General features: G+C 32.7%; 2 protein-coding genes across 2 annotated transcripts in view; one reads left to right on the forward strand and one right to left on the reverse strand.

The window, feature by feature from the left end:
- The window catches only part of LOC105254444 (N-alpha-acetyltransferase 15, NatA auxiliary subunit), a 34,881-nt gene extending 23,707 nt beyond the window's left edge, over window positions 1–11,174 (forward strand). The window contains exons 9-11 of the mRNA XM_011263119.2: window positions 9,485–9,678; window positions 9,923–10,031; window positions 10,152–11,174. Of these exons, the coding sequence (XP_011261421.1) occupies window positions 9,485–9,678; window positions 9,923–10,031; window positions 10,152–10,660 (812 nt within the window). The 3' untranslated portion in view covers window positions 10,661–11,174. The remainder of the gene's footprint in view (window positions 1–9,484; window positions 9,679–9,922; window positions 10,032–10,151) is intronic.
- Window positions 11,175–14,361: 3,187 nt separating this feature from the next.
- On the reverse strand, window positions 14,362–15,689 carry LOC105254445 (deoxycytidylate deaminase). Its single transcript, XM_011263120.3, has 4 exons — window positions 15,351–15,689; window positions 15,004–15,242; window positions 14,635–14,848; window positions 14,362–14,530 (listed from the first exon to the last, which is right to left on the reverse strand). The coding sequence occupies exons 1-4, from the start codon at window positions 15,371–15,373 to the stop codon at window positions 14,428–14,430; spliced, it is 579 nt and encodes a 192-aa protein (XP_011261422.1). The 5' UTR covers window positions 15,374–15,689; the 3' UTR covers window positions 14,362–14,427.
- Window positions 15,690–15,891: the final 202 nt, after the last annotated feature.

Raw genomic sequence — 15,891 nt, forward strand, 5'->3', positions numbered from 1 at the left:
TTACGTCTGCGGCGTGACACGTGCATCTATTATTTCTGTGACACGATTGATAGCGCAAAGTTCGGTTATCAAGCATCACGTTTCTATGATTTCGAAATAGAAATGCGATTCGATTATCAAGCATTATTTAGGTTAACACCAGGTCGTGCTATTTTTTATCTTGAAAATAGCAACGGATGTCATTAATACACATGTAGGTCATTTCTTTATATTTATATGCACCTTTTATATGTGTAAATCCAATCGATTTATCGAAAAGTTTCATGCTTGTCACGCTCTCAGAGAGAAATGTTTAAGAAATAGACATTCTTCAAACTCTCATCGATTTCTTTTCTTTAGTTTTTTTAAACATTTTAAATATTTTTGTGTTATATTTTAGGGTATATCAATAAAAATATTAATTGATAGATTTTATTTTTATTTTTATTTAAATTATTAAAAGGCTGAGTCTGATTATGATAATATGTTAAGTTCCGTTCTGTAAGAAGAAGCAACTTTTGGATTCCTTCCAGAAATTCCGAATTGCAAATTTCATGTAGAAATTCCGAAATTGCATGCTCATCGTTAGCATCGTAAATTTCCTACGGTCGATTTTCCCTTTCGCTCGTGGAATTAGAAATTCGAGTTAAACGTGGCCCGTTTTGTATTCCGCTATTCATTACGAATTCTAGCTGCGCATTGCCAGTATTTTTACACGTACAATGACCTTCTATAGGGAGAAGAGCATACAGCGAAAGTGTCATCGCCGTCGACACGCTGCACATCGCTGTCACGTTCGTCGCTTTCCCCGTGATTTCCTGTGGAATTGGTCCTATTCATTTAACTCTCATATTTTTCTCAGAAATTTACGCGTTGATGTACCTACGAGGAGAATCATCTTCGCGTGCTCCGGAGAAACTGCAATTCTCCATGGTCTTTGTTACCTTGTAACGGTGTCCTTAATCGGAATTCTTTTTTTCCAACGGAAGTTGATTTTATAAATCTATAAATCATTAATTGCAAAATTTTGTGATAAAATGAGTAACAAAAAATGTTATTAAATTAATTCAAAACGTTAGTACAATCTTCACTAATTCATATTGCGATGACTTTACGGAATTTTATAGGAGAATTCATTTCGTGTAACGTTGCAAAAATACAAGTTCCAGAAGAGAAGTCGTTACGTTAACCGCAATGGGAGAAAAAAAAACCCGTTACCGGGGAAAATTGATTCATCATCGATATCCCGTTGTTGAAGTAACTGTTAAAGAAGTTATTGTCACTTGCGGAGGCGAGTAAGTGCTATGCCTACTATATAAGAAATGTTATTGTGCAGAGATTTGTTAGCTAGTAGTGATTCGAAGTCAAAGTATCTCATAAATTTTGTTAAATCGCCTTATTTTTAAACGTTAAATCGACTTTTTTCGACATAATAATAGAACTTTATGGCGAGAGAACCATCCTTATAAAACAATAGACAAACAGAGAAAAAGAAATGCAATTTTGTTTTCCAACATCACTTTTTTGGATTGTAATAAAATATTTTTTTTATAATTTGGATGAGTTTAGAATATATAAGCCAGATAAAAACGTAGATAAAAACTTCTTTTCAATGAGCTTAAAACTTTTATTATTATATAAATTTATTATTTTAGTTGCCCTACTTTTTATTGAAATATATTTATATAACAATTATTTCATGTTATTTATAAGATGTAAATTATACTCAATAGTTAAAGAATTAAGAATATATACTAAATTTAATTAATTAGTATGCTTTATACATATTTTAAATTTTATGTATCCTATATTTTTTATGAAGTATTATTTATAAAAATAATTATTTTCGTCTCTTTTATCTATTAGTTTCAATTATACACTTATTCTTCCAAATAAGACAAAATTGGATTTTTTTGTTGAACCATCTGACGGATTATTTGTTACCGGTAATCATTGTGTCATTTCGTAATACTCATTTGGTCGATGTTTTTGTTGCTGACAAACAGGAAACAGAGGAGAGCGCACGTGTAATGCGAGGTAACACTTCGAAGAAAATGTACACTATGTTCGCATTTATAGTTTGATATTCGTATCGCGTAACCAGACTGCGGATATTAATATTCCAACAAGCTCTTTTTCATCTTCTTTCCGGTAAAATATACTAAGAAAAACATTATGTAGTCTGAGTGAAGAGTGAAATATGGACTATAAATGATCTGATAGACATCCGGAAATATTTTGTCCGGATATTAATCTAATCCACAAGTACATACCGTGAAGCAGTGTTTTAACAATTTGCAATTCTCTTGAATCGTTGAGTCACCGCGATATTCTCGACGATCGTAAAATAAAATTTTGGCGCATGTCCGAGACGCGAGCTCGATTATTCCCGAATCTATAAAGATGGAATCAACCCCGGGATAAAACCGGCGCGAATAAATTAAAAAGAATGTCGCGGATGAATTTTAAAGAGGCGGTTCGTCCTGTAATGCCAGATCCGGATTCCCGATCGCGGCGTCTTTGATGCGGTAACCGCCAAAAGGCGAAGCCTCCTTGCGAATATATTTTTCGTTTGGGGGCCTGGCTCGCGAGCTCCTCGCCATGGGAAGTTAGCATTCCGGTGCCGGCGTGTTCGGGCGATGTAAAGCCTTTCCAGTCATCGATATATAGACAGACATAGGAGTGTAACGAGCACGTACCGGCAAAGTGTTGCGGGCACACGGTCCCTTTCTTATTTCTCCAGCCACGCCTAGCCCGTTTGCCCCGTGCAACATTTGCGCGCACCCTTCACTGCAACTTGTACAACCGCCACACACGCTTAGACAGGAAACGTGGGCGAGAGAAAGAGAGATAGAAGGAGAGACTTTGGCATATCGATGTGTAACTCGACCGCCGATGGTATCGCTCGTTCGGGCGCAAAAGGAGCGATTTTAGCCGCATTCGTTTCAGCCGATTCCCCGCATCGACGAACGCGCGAAGGCAACAATTTCAGCTTTGCCCGCGTAAGATCGCGCGCGCGATAATACACATATTGCGGAAAATGCAACGAAAGAGCTATCGCACACATTCGCCGGAATGTTATCATTAATACAGCCTGCGCCTGTTCAACGGAGGTATGAATTAGCAATTAGGCGGTTTCGCTAGCGCGCAACTTATGTAACGCATCGCGCACGATGTTTAATGATGTTCCGGTATTCGGGAGAGTTAAAAAAAAACTTTCGTACGGCAGGGTAATGATATGTTTACACGTGTCAAAAGTAAAACGCATGCGATTCTCTTATATGATTTTAATGTTCAAAGTATAGGATTTTTCCAGGTGAAAAAGCAATAGCTTTCCGAGCTGTCTCTCTCTCTTTCTCTCTTGTCCGATTATTAGTTTTCGCTCCATTTCCCGTTTTCACTGTCTTGGTTTCATTAGACCGAGTAGTTTTCTCTGTCTAACGAATACTTGGACGTTGATTGTTGCTTCAAAAAATTTAGTAGAAATCGAAATGTTTTAATGTAAAAAAATGATGCTGTAATTGCAATCGTTTTGATTCTGTTTTGAAAATTGTAAATAAATACGAATATTAATACGAACGTAAATATAAGTTTCAGGAAACATATCGTAAAAAATGCATATTATTCTTTTATTAATATGCATTTTAATGCGATTATTTTAATATAATGCAATTCTAATATGCATTTTAATGCAATTATTTTAATATAATGCAATTCTAATATGCATTTTAATGCGATTATTTTAATATAATGCAATTCTTGAATCTCGAAAATATATAAAATATAAATAGTGTATTTTTATATATTCGAAACATTTTAGATAACATTCCAAATATTTTGGAGCTAGAAATGATTTTTGCTAAGAATTTGCATATATGAAGCCAGAAACACAACGACGAATGAGTCACTGATTCTTATTTAAGCAGAGCTCTTTCGTGGAAACACGCGTGTGACAGTTATAAATAAATCAGCTTTTGTTTTTATATGTCATCAATATTTTATAAAGTAACGTTGATATTTTTACATTTTATTTTTCAATCAGAGAAGCAGTGCTATAAAAATAACAATGGATTTATTCTGATATAATACTATTTCCAAAGTTGTTGATCGACAATCGACGATAGTTCTATTGCGTTTTTTATGCAGAGATAACTGGCTATAGTCTATATTTACTCGACGGCTCTCTGATCTCGACCCAGGATATTGCGACAATGATCTCCATTTATCATGCACAGGAAATATGGGGTCTATATATACACATACTTAATCGTATTCAGATTTTCGAAAGAGTCAAATTTCTTCTGAAATCTATACTTAATCATTCTTGGATTACATTGAAATGAATCTGTAAACGTATCGAAATAAAATCAAAATTAAAAATAATTGTGGATTTGTGAGTCACATTTTTGACTGAACGATCTGAAAATGATCGGGTATGGCTCGACATGATAAATAGAGACAGTCGATAAACCATAGATATACTCGATGCTGCTCGCGTGTCGTGTGTAGGCGTACGTGAAGAAATTGTTCTCTGTACCGCGCCTTTATCAATTAACTATGCATCTTGAGAATAATCTAAACTCTATAAAAAATGCGGCACCCTTGATATACCGTATAATGGACTAACGGAATATTTTGCAGCGTTAGAATTTATGGATCAATTTCTTCCGCGTTTTTTATTGCAAATCAGATATCTGTTAGCTATTACTTTCCACTTTGTTCTCTCGTGAATGGTCAATGTAGTATAAATGTGTCTCGATGAAAGAAATCTTTACAATGCTTCGAAGTAGAATGATGAAAGTATCTCTATTGCTTAAAATACGATGTCATGATTATTACAAAATTTAAGATGATAATAGAATAAGAATGTAAAAAAAAAAATATTTTTTTCTTTTTGTGGTGCTTTGATATAGAATAAATTTTAGATATTTCTATAAATAACTTCTTAAGAAAAGAACTTATTATTTTTAAATTCGAGAAAAAGATAATTAGAGTCTACAAATATATTCTTTTAATGAAACTAGTGATTTTTTTTTTAAAAAGATGCAAATCCAGCTTTTCGAGAAATTAACATGAAACGAGCGAATTTGATTGTCGAAGCACAAAATACTAGTCTGTCAAGTTTTACGTAATCATTATAAACGTGACTCGCGCGCGCGGGTAATAATAGCGATCGGACTCTTTGATGTAGTAAAAGAGCAAAGACGGTCTCGTATTTTTAATAGCTTGATTGAATTGTAGTGACATGTTAGCATGCGTGGCATATCATCCTTACGACTGTCCGCTCATTAAGATGACGTAAGAAGCATTAAAGAGTTCGCGATCGATGATCATCGGGAGAATCAAAGCGTTTCATCAAGCGAGATATCGCTTTTCTACGGTATATTCTCATATAGATATTCTTTTGTGCTGTAAAAATAGTCGATGTCACGAAGGATCATTTACGTTTCGCAGCTATTCGCTAGAAAAATGGCAATTATACTGGTACATAACTCCTTTTTTACGATTGCAGCCATTGCTAGTATTATTGTCGATTATTCTGGCATTATTAATATCATATCAGCTAATAAAATATCCGCTTGTACAATTATAAGCTGATTGATTATATCCTATTATACGATAAAAAATTATATTTTGCCAAATTGCAAATATTATTATATTTGCTAATTATCATATTCTACTCATTTAATAAAACAGTTGTGTAATATTTATACTATTCAGTGTAATTAATCAACCGATGATTCTTCCTGTTATGCACGTTGTTTTTTACATTGCCATCGAAAGAATGTAATCTATCGATGAAAAAGTGGAATTTTTGCGAATGATCTCATCGTAAAATACATTGTGAAGGGATTGAACGCGGAACTGTAGATTGTATATGGCTATGGTAATAAATCGATACGATTCATGTTGCGACGATTTCATGTTGTGAAAACGGTTTCTTGGATGCACTTGTTGAATTTCTGGTTGCCGACTTGCTCGAAGAAATTTCGTTGACCAATATCACGTAATATAACAATACATATGTACATTCAATTCACTCATTGATATATACGTGAAACGTTCTTGAACTTTCGCTTGTTTAACGATTGAATCCAGGCGTATCGAAAATTTTGATAAAAAAAGAAAACATAAAAATTGAATCATTTTATTCAACATATATTCGCATATATATTTATATATGTATTTATATATCAACGTGTTGATAAATTTTCTGATCTTCTGTATTGTTTGAGTTTATTATTTATCGATTTATTTTACATACTCGCATTCGCCAATTTTCTGCAGTTTATGTTTTACGTACCAAGTAATATTAATAAGATCAAGGGTATAACGATTATCTCAATTTTTTCGCCGCTATATTTATTGCGCATCTTTATCACACATGTTTCTAATTCAATGACAAGTTCTAAATGCACTGCAAGAGGAAGGTTTTTTTCCGCAAGATTAGCATGAGAAAGGACTCACTTTGCGAAATTGAAATGCATTCGAGTTTCCTGCGTGTTCAATTAAAAGACAGCGTCGGCGGTAGATGTCATTTGCACGCTTTTTCTTTGTCTTTGCGTTCTAATGACGGCGTTTGAAGCGTGGCATCCTTTTCCAGTGTGCCGTCCTTGCCGCCCCCGTCATTTCTGCAACCCTTACGTAATCACAATTGTTTTACGCGGTAAATCCGGCTGAATTTGTTGCACGAAGCCGGTGCATCTTTTGTGCCGACCTCGGCTCGCAAATCGTGCCTTTGTTGAAAAAAAATCTCCGACGACTCATCTCGCGTGGGCGAGATGATAATGACTGCGGGTCGCAAAAACAGGCAATATCTCTGCACGCGATTTCCACATGGAGAACACTTTTGTTTCGAATGTGCGATGAAAAACAATACGATTTACACGCTGCGAATATCTCGGATAGATGAATTTAACAGGATCCATTTGTCATGACGTGATGTGATATGGGCTACATAGCAATGTATCGGGAAGACTACAACAGATTACGTAAATTACTCTGTGGGTGTCATAGAGAAATCATCGATTTCTGCAATGTATTATTATATTTATAAATGAGTTGAACGTCTCTCGAGTTTCTTTCAAGAACTACACATCAGCATTTATTTCTATTCAATAAAAAATTACGATTAAGTGTTTTTAGAAGTCATTTAAGTTGGATACTATAACTTATAAGCTGTTTGTATCTTAAAGATTATTTCTACATTATAAAATATGAATCTTGTAGATTATTTCTCCATTAAAATACGAAAAAAGAAAATAAATTATAGAAAAATTAGAAACATAATATTTTCGTCATAACATAATAATTTCGATAATTTATTTATCTCGTTTTTAAATCGAATGAGCAATTATTAGCAGCGCGTATTGTGAATATATTGTTCACGTAATTGCCCCAGCAATTGCATAGGAGTACAAATCATCATTCATGGGACATAACGGTACACGTAAAGGTGCAGTTACACATTGAAGGCGATCGAGGAACCGATTTAATTTTTCGCATGTTACATTGAAAGACCATACAAAAGTGCATTATGTCGCTTATAAATCAGAAACAGTACATCTTGCTTTGCATCGCGCTTTCAAACGTGACTGAAATTATTTGCTAAATTCGTTACACATAAATTACTGAATGGACAACATTGCAAGGAACAAACTTAAGGTATCTTAAGGCTGCAATTATTCCAAGAGCACGAGATTGAATCCAGTTTTGTAGATAATTGCAAGGATTTGCGGAAATCTGATCAATGACATGATGATTGAATTTTCATAATAATCGCGAATGATTTTAACGATGGCAAGGCCGACGCATTTAATTGTGCACGCATGCGAGTTCATAGAGGGATGCAATTTGCATGAAAGACTTGCACGCCCGTTGCTCCACATTCCTGAGCATACTCGTAACAGGCGTGCAAGGTCCTTCTTTTTATTTTATCAAGGATGAAAAATCCATCGTTGATCCTTGTATATTTAATTAATAATGAAGGTTATTGCCCCACTATTAATCAAAGTTTTATTGAGTGAACATTAATTATAGGACATTACAAAGTGTTTTTGATAAGTTTATATTGCAAGTTCTATACGTCCTCATCTATTAAAATAAGATAAGATAATAGTATTATCATAAAGAAAGATGTATAATAATTTCTACAAAAAATATAAATATTTTTTTCGTATATATATATAAATTAATTATATGAATAATATCATGGGTTATATGTAGGATAATAGCGATTTGAAATCGTATAAATCTTGCGCACAAATTACAATATGTATATCCAATGCCGAAATAGCATGTAAATAATTCTTATGTAAGAGATAAGATGGAATCGCCTTTCAAAGAATCATGTGAATCCTTTCTGAGGTAACACCTACGCTATTTGCGAATTTACGAAGCATAGCAACAATTCTCTACCGCGTTCTAATAAAGCATCGACTAGCCCTTACATAATTGGAAAGCGCTCGTGATATTTTTGCGCTATCATATTAAATTAATAAAGGTAATTAAAACGTTAATGCCTACTGAGCAAGCTAAATGTTTGCAGATTAGCGCAACAATCAAAACTTTTTGTCTCACTTTTCTTCATAATGACTAATCATCAAGGCAATTGATGAATGGAAATGTTGGAAAATATTAAAAAGGTTTTTTTTTCATCTCTTTCTGATTTTCTTCTATCTTTATATATTCCAAGAATAATAAATCATTTATTATGAAATACTTAAAAATATTTTCAGTTGAATAATTTTATAATAATAGAGAGAAAACAGAGCGAAAGAAAGTGAAACTTGTGGCATTATTTTTAAAGTATATATTGCGTAAGAAGAATTTAAGATAACCTTCTCTAAGAATGCAGGATAAAGCTCTGAGAAATCTTTTGTATTGATAAAGGGCATCCTGCATTATCTTTTAAAGTTCAACAAAAGTGACCCTAACTTATCCGCCTGTCTTGTCATTACGTTTTACCGCTGTCTTACTCAATTACTGGCAGAAAGCCGACGTGATCATTTCCTCGGTAATCGTTTTTCGCGAAATGCCTGGATATATTTACGGTTTTCGGCGAGCGATTACGCAGCTTTGGCGCAAGGGGCTCCTTTCTACTTCTACTACCCGTCCCACGGTATCCGCCAGGCGTGCACGTGACTAAGGAGCACGCGAGGCACGTGCACGCATGCCAGACTTACTGAATAACTATCAATAAGCCTAGCCACGACCGAAGGCGAGGAAAAGTGGAAAAAAAAGATAGAAAAACCGGCCAGACCGTATATTTTATCAACCATATCGTGAAATACCATATACAACCTTGTAAAGTACGTCAGCAAAACCGAAGAGATTACGCTGATATTTAAAAGCGGCGGAAATTATGTTGAAACTGATCTCTCCTTCGTTTTTTTAAAAGTACCGTATACAATCTTATAAAATACGTCAGCAAAAGCGAAGAGATAGAGAGCGAAGAGGGGGATTTTTATTAGAAATATAATGTTGTTTTTTTGCTGTGTTACAGAAAACTTGGCGCCATCCGAATTGAAGAAGCTAAGAAACAAACAGAGAAAACAACGCAGAAAGGCAGAATTGGAACGACAACAAGCCGCTCAAGCTCAGGAAAAAAGAGAGCAGCACAACAAATCTCGACAACAAAATGATCCTGATCTCGAACAACCTACACTAGACGAATTAATTCCGGAAAAGCTGGAAAGGGTTAATATCTTATAAATGATATATAGAATAAGTGTAATTTCTTTAAATCTAACAAGTGTCACAAATCGACGTTATTATTTAAGCGTCGATGATACTATTTAAACGTTGACGATTTTTATGGCAATTTATAAGTAATAAAAATGGAAAATCTCTTCAAAAAAGAAATGAATCAGTAAAATTGACTTCATATGCATAATTTACTAAACATGCATAACTTAAATTTATTTTTATATATATTTTTCAGGTCGAAGATCCTCTGGAACAAGCAATAAAGTTTCTGCAGCCGTTGCAAGAACTGGCGTCGAATCGAATAGAAACACATCTTATGGCTTTCGAAATATATATTCGCAAAGGTACTTTAGGAATATGTTCAATAGTGCATGCACAAGTCGAATCAATCATTGACGAAAATAATTTTGCAGAATTGATTCTTGTTTGACGCGCAAGATAGTAAATGGCTATTTCTTTTACAGGTCGCACTCTTCTCATGCTACGCTCCATAAAACGCGCTCATAGACTGGATGCGAACAATCCAGATTTGCATACGTGTTTGGTGCGTTTTCTATTGCATACCAGCAAGGTGCCGTTGGAAGGAGCAGTAGGTGAAGTAGTAAAACGTCAGACTGTCGGAATCTTCTCCAGTACAAAGCCGGCTCAATTAAACTCCGAATACTTGAAGAAGAGTAGGAATTCGCTGGCGCATCTGTTGCAAGCCGCCAGGATGTTATATGTCCTGGACCCGTCCGCACAGGCGAGAGCGCTATCCCTTGTGACTAACATCGAGAATTTGGAAGGCGTGACATTGCAGAACTGCACAAAGGTGCTCGAGGCATTGCGTAACGGCGACTTTGGACACTGCGACGATACGATAGCCGATTACATGGCGAAATGTCACGTGCGGTTCCCATTCGCTACCGCGTTTCGGCCGCCTGAGCCGAAAACCAACAATCATCAAGAAAAAGAGAACTCGATTAAAAACTGATCCAGGCACGCGCTATTGCAGCGTCACTGAATCGCTATCGTAGTTAGCGAGTCAATGAAAAGCAGGTGTGCGAAGCGTCCTAATCTGCGTTAGAGAACTTAAAATCATATTTTAGGTGTCGTGACAAAAAGAAATGAAGCGAAATTGGCGAAATAACCAATCGAGTAAAACATGTGTTATACAAGAACTGGTTCCTCGAGAGTATTTCGCACTACGTGCGAACAGTGCTAGAACAATGCTGGATAAACAATCTTAATAAATTACAATACGACGCGGACCCATCTATGATTTTTAATGTGGTCCGAAATGTTATGAGGATAAAAAAGGGAAAAGAGGTGACGACTTAGCTAAATATTAGTTAACAATCGAGATCAACTATTAATTTGATTCACGTTCTACTTATTGTGGGTGGCAACGCTAAACGCGAAGAGAGGAATGGAGATCAGAACGGGAGGGATGTAGTCGACAAAAGTGCGGATTGTTTTGTGTACGAGACGTGCAGTGTGTAAAATAACGCGTGCGAGACTAACACATTGGTACAAAAAGACAAGACTTGTATACATACATACGCGCGTTCTATGCGAATATTTCTACTCGAGGTTAAGGTGTACAATTTCCAGCGATGCCTACATAATACTCTACTATGTAGAGGCAAAATGATCATCGAGCATCGAGTACTATACCGTGCATGTCCGTCGCCGCATTTGAATGGACTTTATTCCCACATCGTGTACTAACTTCTGATTCGTCTCACCCATAAACTTTTGATTTGAATGAACAAAATGACCTAACGCTTTTCCTCCTAGATACAGATATTTTATTCTTGCGTTTTTGCTCAGGGTAATAATCTACGTTTGGATTGGAGCCCTGATATTCCATCGAGAAGTCAATAAATAAGTAGTGTCCGTTTGCGAAAGTCTCCGTGAAAGTTATTATAGAAACGATAAACTGCGTATTGTATACGCCAACTACCAAAGTATATCTTAAATCGAAAAGTCGTTAGTGTGCTGATAACGATTATCATCATACATGTATACATCGACGGATTGCGGAAATTTTAATGAACATTAAAGGTTTAAAGCCTATTGGTACAAGTCAAGGGATATTATAATTACCTCATTTAATTTTCGGAAATAATGTGCTATTTATAAGTTTTCAGTTTTTTTCGTAAAAACATTTTCGATACGAAATGACCATAGGTACTACCGAGCTATTAATAATGTTTGTACATATTTCAAATACTATAAGTGTATATGTCTTACGACTTTCTTTCAATGAGCGACGAGTGAAATTTGCCGCTGATGAATATTATCTGAATGTTAATCACCTACTCAAACACGTCATAACAATAATCATAAACATATAATAGGTATCTATATTTTATTGTATTAGTTATATTTACCTTCTTATTTACTCGCAAAGTATATGCCGGTTATTATCGTAAAATCAGAAGTCGAAAATCGATGGAATAGTTTCATTGAAATAAGATTATATTGGCAATTTATTTCTAAAATATGATACAAATTTTATATATATATATATATATATATATATATTTACAAATTTTATATATATATATATAATTTTATATATATATATATTTACAAATTTTATATATATATATATATATATATATATATATAATTTAATATATATATATATAATATATATATATAATTTAATATATATATATATATATATATATATATATATATATATATATAATTTAATATATATTTATATATCCACAAAAATTTCATTAAAAAACGCAATTAGACATCATGACCATGTGTGTATCTGTATCGAAAATTTTAATCTTTTTAAATTTGTTTTATTTAAATTTTTTTTTCTACAATGAAGAGTATTGAACTCTGATTCCAAGTGTTCTTGAAATAGCTTACATATTAATTGCTCCAATCTTTACCGGAGGTTGTTACCTCGATATAAAAACTTTGATCACGTGCATAGACACAAACATCAAAACATAGAAAATAAATAGTGCTAATTACGAATTATATTCGAATTTGTCAAGAGCTGAATCTAGATTTGTCTTTTAATCCCCAAACATAATATTGTACTAGCTTGGGTTATTCTCTAGACAATATCTTCTCTCTTTCACTCTCACTCTCTCTCTTTCATCTCTAAGAGAATATAATTGAATTCATCACACAGAATTTTTTAATTATTAATAATCTTTATTAAATATGTGACTCGTGCACTTTTTGCGCGCATACATATTTGATTTCATTATTACAATAAATAATTGAACATAAAATTTGTCATGTTATTCTATTTTTCGATATCACAAAATAGTCTACATAGATATATCTTTAGAATTTATTCAAATATTTTGTTTCATTAAACAAAAAGTGATTGAAAAAAAGTCACATAATCGATAAAATGATATAATCACAATATAATGATTGATATTATATAATGTCAAATATATATCAAAAGTGCAAAAGTACTGATATAAAACAATATTGACATTTTAATGACATAACAAATAATATTTTAAATATTCATTGATTTGACGATTCATGATGTATTATGCTGATATGTAATTTTGATATGTAATTTCAATTTTCTGTAATACGAAAAACATTTCTATGTGATGAATTTTCAGATTCCGTAATATAATCATGCTCATGTCTCTAACTTTCCTCACATTATATTCACTGAGGAATAAATGGAATAGCATTTTAATTGAACGAATTCGAATGTATAGTATGTACATAAAATACATATTAACATACACACACATATATATATATATATATATATATATATATATATATATATATTTATATATATATCAAGTATCCTTATGTTTAACCGTTTCTTTTTATTATATTACATCACCATAATATTATATCATGTAAAACTAATCTATCATACTCCGCTTAATTCAAAGAGAAAATAAACATTGTTACATATTTCTTATTACATTATGCCATAAGAAAATTATCACTAATTACATTTGTACAGCAGGTAAAATGCATAAAGAGAGAGTTGTGTCATATACTTAATTCTATTTTACAAGAGAAAGCTCAGAACTCAACTTTATCAATTTTGAAGCTTATGACTATAAAAATGAATTTTACTTGAGTCTAACAATATTTTTATTCACTTTATAATCCTGTCAAGTTTCTTCAAAATTGATAGGGTTTAATTCCGTGCTTTTTCTTGTTAATCTCACTGCAATTGTTTTATTCTTTCTGTATATTATTTTATTTATTTTCTGCATGATCATCTTGTTAAGGCTACAAAAACGAGACTTATCAAATCTGTAAAGTTTGAAAAAAAAGAGCAGGTTTGCTTTGCCTGCATTTGTACCTACTCTTAATTAACTTTTATATGTAAATATTAATGTTTGATCTTTCAGAAAAATCAATATCCAATAAATACAATCACAAGTTGTACTTTTACGTGCTATCTGGTGATTAACATTACTTGGAAAGATTCAACTTATGAAATGTCAAATGAAAAAATAAATAAATGAATAGAAACATGAATAGAAAGACAATTTGTTTACTGTACATGCAACCATTATGCATACTAATAGAAGAAACCTAATTTTTGTGTTATTCACAATTCTAAGAGGACTATATATTTTTATGTTTTGTAGATGTAATAAATTTGTCTAGATAAAATATATATTCTATAAAGGAATATATAAAACATAAAAATAAGATATAATTTCTGTTATTCTCTCTCTTCCTCTTTCATATATAATACAATTGATTTGTTTTTGTATTTTTCTTTTTTTAATCTTCTTGTTTTATTGGAGTTTGTGGTAATTGACTCATCTGATTCCAATTAATATCACTAAAGTTAATTTCTATTTTTTGATTTTTTGGGATATATTGTCTAAAAAGAAATTAATTATTATTATAAATTTTTGCTGTAAAAGAAAATGCAAGATCTTGCAATTGTAGTAGTAAATTAATGACAGCCATTCCAATTAACAATACCTATACTTTATACCAGCAGCATCAAACATTTTCTTTGCAGCTATTGTCTCGACTTTATGACCATTTTTATCGGACATGTATATTATTGTTTTTATGCCAGATTGTATTACTACTTTTGCGCATTCGTTGCATGGAAACAAACCAACATACATTGTACAGTCCTTAACGTCACTTGAATTCTTGTTTAAAACTGCGTTAATTTCTGCGTGACATACTATAATCCAATGCCATAATGAATAGTTAAATAATATTTTTATTTTATTATTTAGTTTATTAATATTATTAATATTTTAATTTATTATATATATATATATATATATATATATATATATATGTATTTTTTTGTATAAAAAATATCATATATGGTACCATAAAGATATTTTGTATCTAAATCTCTGTTATGAGAGCCTTTTCCCCATGGAAATTTATCATCATCACATCCCATGGGCATTCCATTATATCCAATGCCAACAATTCGTTTATCATTATTAACAATACAAGCACCGACCTGGGTACAGGGATCTTTGCTGCGTTTTGCGGAAAGGAACGCTATAGCCATAAAATATTCATCCCAATCAATGTAGGATGTTCTCTTAGAATTAAGATCTCTATATATAAATAAATAAAATAAGGTATTATAAATGATCGAGTATGCTCTATTAATAAAAATTGAGCGTCTCTATATTATAAATATATGCAACAAAAATTTTTGATACCGTTTGGACGATATTTCCGTCATTGCCAACTAATCTTTACTAGCTTCACCGAAACACAGAGATTAGAGAATGTTATCAATTATTTAAATAACTTTACGCTTACGTTTAAATATTACTAAACTTAAATATTACATGAATAATAAAAGTCAAAGCAAAAGCAATCACAACGGTCTAACCTTTAAAACTTGAAATCCATACAACGATTTCATTCCATCTACTTTTGAGAGCTGGAATTATTTAGCCAGAGATATTTTGCAGCTGTTGATAAAATCACCATTTGGTGCGCATCCGTGCTAATAGCAGACATACACCAAATAGCTTTGTCGGTATTACCAAATACTGATGAACTCGTCACATAAATGATGTGCAGGTGAATAAACATAAATGAGCTTTATTTGATTCAGAAACATTTATTGTATTCATAGTCCTTCCATATATAATTCATAGCTCTGAAAATGCTTGACACCGTGACAAATATTGGACCGTGTAATAGCTGAGCGCTTTTCTAATTCGTTTGATTTTAATATTTCATATTTCTATT

The sequence above is a fragment of the Camponotus floridanus genome, unplaced genomic scaffold (assembly GCF_003227725.1).
Source record: "Camponotus floridanus strain SB8 unplaced genomic scaffold, Cflo_v7.5 scaffold46, whole genome shotgun sequence".
NCBI classification, from domain to species: Eukaryota; Metazoa; Arthropoda; class Insecta; order Hymenoptera; family Formicidae; genus Camponotus; species Camponotus floridanus.

Excerpts from the sequence above, each read along its gene's own strand:
- LOC105254445 (XM_011263120.3), bottom strand. The coding sequence starts at position 15,373 with ATGACGGAAATATCGTCCAAACG. Across the intron at positions 15,243-15,350 it reads ACGGAAATATCGTCCAAACG|AGATCTTAATTCTAAGAGAA; the intron begins GTATCAAAAATT and ends ATTTATATATAG. Across the intron at positions 14,531-14,634 it reads GCTGCTGGTATAAAGTATAG|ACAATATATCCCAAAAAATC; the intron begins GTATTGTTAATT and ends ATTTCTTTTTAG.